Source organism: Cucumis melo, chromosome 7 (genome assembly GCF_025177605.1).
Source record: "Cucumis melo cultivar AY chromosome 7, USDA_Cmelo_AY_1.0, whole genome shotgun sequence".
In the NCBI taxonomy this organism is placed as follows: Eukaryota; Viridiplantae; Streptophyta; class Magnoliopsida; order Cucurbitales; family Cucurbitaceae; genus Cucumis; species Cucumis melo.
The window spans coordinates 10,528,579-10,533,051 of NC_066863.1; the positions used below are offsets into that span (position 1 = coordinate 10,528,579).

The 4,473-nt window shown below is 41.2% G+C and overlaps 1 protein-coding gene across 1 annotated transcript; it reads right to left on the reverse strand.

Annotated features, from left to right (window-relative positions):
• Nucleotides 1–217: 217 nt before the first annotated feature.
• Nucleotides 218–2,243, reverse strand: LOC127150362 (uncharacterized). Its single transcript, XM_051088062.1, has 4 exons — nucleotides 2,068–2,243; nucleotides 1,476–1,965; nucleotides 1,000–1,329; nucleotides 218–631 (listed from the first exon to the last, which is right to left on the reverse strand). Exons 1-4 carry the CDS (start codon nucleotides 2,241–2,243, stop codon nucleotides 218–220), a joined length of 1,410 nt encoding a protein of 469 aa, XP_050944019.1.
• Between the last annotated feature and the right edge of the window lie 2,230 nt (nucleotides 2,244–4,473).

Genomic DNA, 4,473 nt, shown 5'->3' on the forward strand with positions numbered 1-4,473 from the left:
CTAATCGCTTTTCATCAAGTGCTTCTCACTCTGGAAGACGTAACTTGACGTTGTCTTCAGTAGTCAACCCTTCTTGCACTGCCATTCTTAATGATGGGATTTCTCTTTCAAGGGGAAGGACAGCCTCTACATCGTAAACAAGCGAATATGGTGTAACCCTTGTAGGAGTGCGATGAGTGGTTCGATAAGCCCACAATGCTTCACCGATTCTTTCTTGTCAATCCCTCTTCGACTTGGAAATAATTTTCTTTAGAAGATTGCATAACGCCTTATTGAATGCTTCTGCTAGGCCATTCGCAGCTGCGTTGTACATAGATGACTTGTATTGCTTGAACTTGAATTTTTCACATAATTTATCTACCATGCTATTGGAGAATTGTCTTCCATTATCTGTCACAATCCGGTGAGGAATACCGTATCGATAGATGATGTGGCTACGAATAAATTTTGCCACGTTCTCCTTCTTGGCCTCTCTCAAGGGAATGGCCTCAGCCCATTTTGAGAAATAATCTGTTGCTGCAAGGATATAAGAATGTCCTGCTGATGATTTTGGTGTAATAGGACCAACCAGATCGAGTCCCCAAGCCTCAAACAGCCAAGAAGCCACAGTTTGATGTAGAGGCTCTGGAGGCTGATGTATGAAATTTGCATGGTATTGACAAGCTTCACACTCTTTGCATAGTCCATTGAATCTTGAACCATCTTAGGATAGCTCATTCTTCTTAACTGAAATTGAAGCTTTGGTCCCGATTGATGTGCTCTACAGACGCCTGCATGTGTTTCCTCTAGAGCTTTTATTGACTCTTCCTTTCCAAGACATCTAAGAAAGAGTCCTTCAAGAGAACGACGATATAAAGTTCTTTTGTAATAAATAAAGTGTGCAACCCTTCTTCGTACGTCTGTTTTATGACGAGAATCCTTCAGAAGTTTTCCGTGCTCAAGATACTCTATGATGGGTTGACGTCAATCTTCTTCATCAATCAAATGAGATGTCGTTACGTTTGCTTCCTGACATTCAGGCAAAAGTGGAGGCATAATCCATTGTTGATAAAGTGATATATTTAGAGCTACGTTATCTAGCATGATCAAGGCAGTGGCTAAATTTGCCAATGTGTCTGCTCTTTTGTTTTCTGTTCTAGGGACATGCTCCAGCATCACACTGTCAAACCTTTCCATCAATTGTCTAGCAAAAGTGAAGTATGGCTTCAAGTCTTCATGTTTCACGTCATACTGAAGCGAGAGTTGATTGATTATCAACTTTGAATCGCCGTAAATTTCTATGAATGATACTCCGATTTCTAATGCCATTTGAAGGCCAATTATCAAGGCCTGATATTCACCACATTGTTTGAGCACAATTCAGCAAGCACAAATCTATAAGGCAACATATGTTTTTCAAGAGAAATGAGGACGATGCCTGCCCTCGCACCACTCCTTCGCGCTGCGCCATCAAAATACATAGTCCAAGGTTCCACCACTTCCGTGAAGAAAACTTCATCATCTAGCAAATCCTCACTTAACTTCCAATTTGAAGGAATTGGGTGGTACGCCAAAAAATCGACCAACGCTTGTCCTTTTATCGCCTTTTGGGAAATATAGACAATGTCATATTGCTGGAGTATAACCGCCCATTTGGCTAAGCATCCAGAGATAATCGGCCTAGACAAAACATACTTTATAGGGTCCGCCTTTACTACTAGATGAACCGTGAAGGCCTGCATATAATGCCTCAACTTATCGATGGCAAAGAAAAGTGCAAGGCACATTTTCTCAATGGGAGAATAGTTAACTTCGGCCCCAACTAAAGTTTTGCTTAGATAGTAGAGAGCACGTTCCTTTCCTTTCTCCTGCTCTTGCGCCAACAATGTGCCTAGAGACCTTTCTTCTGCAGCAATGTACAATATTAATGGCTCGCCAGGTACTGGAGCTCCTAATACTGCGGGATTGAGCAAGTATTTCTTTATGCTATCAAAAGCATTCTGACAAGCCTCACCTCACATAAAACTTTCTCCTTTTCTCATTAACTTTTGAAAAGGTTGGCACCGACCAGCCAGGTTGGAAATAAACCTTTGAATGTAAGCCAATCGTCCTTGGAGACTTCTTAGGTCATGCAAACTCTTTGGTCTTGGCATCTTCTGGATGGCATCAATCTTGGACTGGTCTATCTCAATCCCTCGATTTCTTACAATAAAGCTAAAAAACTTTCTTGAAGTTACACCGAACGCGCATTTAAGAGGGTCCATCCTCAACTAATATTTTCGCAAGTGATCGAACATAACTTTTAGATCCTTCAAATGGTCTTGTCGTCTCTTGGATTTGACCACAAGGTCATCAACGTAGCACTCCACATACTTATGTAGCATATCGTCAAACACTTTTTGCATAGCACGTTGATAAGTGGCACCAGCATTTTTTAATCCAAAGGGCATCACCTTGTAACAATATATTCCCTTTAGGGTCCTGAAAGTTGTCATTTCTTCATCTGAAAGGGCCATTCGTATTTGATTATATCCAGACGACCCATCCATAAAGGATAGTGCCTCGTGTCCAGTAGTTGCAACAACCATGATTTTTGTGATGGGTAAAGGAAAATCATCTTTAGGGCATACATTATTCAGGTCACGGAAGTCTACGCAAACACGAAGCTGTCCGTTTTTTTTTTTCTGACAGGGACAATATTTGCTATCCATGTGGGATATTTGACTTCGGGAATGAATCCTGCTTCAATCAACTTGTTGACTTCAACCTCGATCTGGGGAATAAGCTCTGGTCGAAAACATCGTTGTGCTTGTTTAATCGGTCGATACCCTAGTTTAATTGCAAGATGATGGACTGTTACCTTTGGATCAAGTCCTGACATCTCCTTGTACGACCAAGCAAAAATGTCCTTATACTCTGTAAGCAAACTCATGTACTTACCCTACTCTTCACTAGAGAGAGATGCACTAATGAAAGTTGGGCGCGGTTCTTCTATTGTACCAAGGTTTACCTCTTCCAGCTCGTCTACGGTAAATTGGCCACCATTCTCTAGACTCTATGGGACATCTTCCGCGTCTTCTTCAGGAATTTGTATCCTTAATTCCTCAAGAATGATGATGTGATGACATGAGATTTCACCTTCTTCTTGTTTTAAGTCTTCCTTTTAAGGATTAGTTAATATAACATCATGTTTTTCACCTTCAAGGAACCTTGACTTGTATTCAGAGTAACAAAAGTTTTTCTTTCCATTTAGGAAGGAACATTGCTATGAATTTCTCTCTCCCTTTACCTCACAAGGAAACTCCTTACCATGGCATCTCTTAACGTCTATATGCTTAATTCGGTGTCAGATCGATGCGCGAGATGTTGATTCCTTCTTCTTTGTGTCTATGCTAGAATCAGTTTAGACATGTGGGTCTCCATCCCGAAGACGATTAATAATTGGAGCGCGAGGTGTATGTACGTTTTTCTTTTTAACTATGCTTAACCTTTCAAAGGCCGATGGTCTTGTAGTCATCGAGACCTGACATATACCTTTCTTCTTTTTAAAGGTCATAGTTAGCCTTTGAAAGGCCGATCGTCGATCAAGATTAGATGTTGACTGAAGATCTTTTCTTTCTGCCTCTGTCATGCTTAGTCTTTCAAATACTGAGGCGCGTGCAACATGTGGACCAATTCGGTCAAATGCTGAGGTTCTTTGACTGTCACCTTCTTTTTCTTCCATACTATCGACCTTCTTTACAGTTATGTGATTGCTGTCAACCACTTTTCCTTTCCCTTTCTAGTTGTACGGATTGGCTCTGGTGACTTGTATCCGAGTCCTTTTCTTGACATGGGTATAACATGTCCTTCCCGTAACAGCTTCTTTTGGGTTGAGGAAAGCTTAGGTTGTTCGTGAATTTTCAAACTTTTAAACTCAACGTGAGTTGTGAAGTCATAACCTGCTTTTGCCATCAATTTGTAAGCCTTGGGGTCGAACCCGTCTTTCGTCCGCCTTTGAAGCAAGCTTGCTTCTGTCAGGTCTATCTTTATTTCTTGCTTAGTTATTTTGGTAAGCGGTGTAGTGAAACTTTTTTTTAAGACTTCAATGTCACCAACTTTCAAGCCTTGTAGGGACTCTACAAATGGTTATTCGCCTTTCTTACGCCTCGACAGGGGAGCATAGCGCAAAATCGGTGGGTTCGAAGTCTTTTCATCCATTAAGATCACACTTTTTGCGGTGCTTGTGGACGCCTCACTCTTTCCAGAATGAAAGGTTCCTGTACTTTTATGTGGTTCCCTGCTTGCAAGTGATTTCAGCTGTAAATTATCATCTCTGTTTACAAGAGGAACTACTACAGACACGACTTCTGGACTACCATCGTTCTTTAAATAAAACTTTGCATCTGCAAAGTGAGATTCGGCCTCTGAGAATGGGTTGGAGTCGACTTCAACCTTCTTTACGCCATCTTGATAAAATTTGAAACACTGATGCAGTGTCCATGTTACTACTCC

Bases quoted from the DNA above. Each gene is read 5' to 3' on its own strand.
- LOC127150362 (XM_051088062.1), bottom strand. From the start codon at position 2,243: ATGGACCCTCTTAAATGCGCGTTCGGTGTAACTTCAAGAAAGTTTTTT. The intron at 1,330-1,475 runs GTGGAACCTTGG...GGTGAATATCAG, and splicing joins AAGTTTTCTTCACGGAAGTG to GCCTTGATAATTGGCCTTCA. The intron at 632-999 runs GTAACGACATCT...TTCATACATCAG, and splicing joins CTGAATGTCAGGAAGCAAAC to CCTCCAGAGCCTCTACATCA.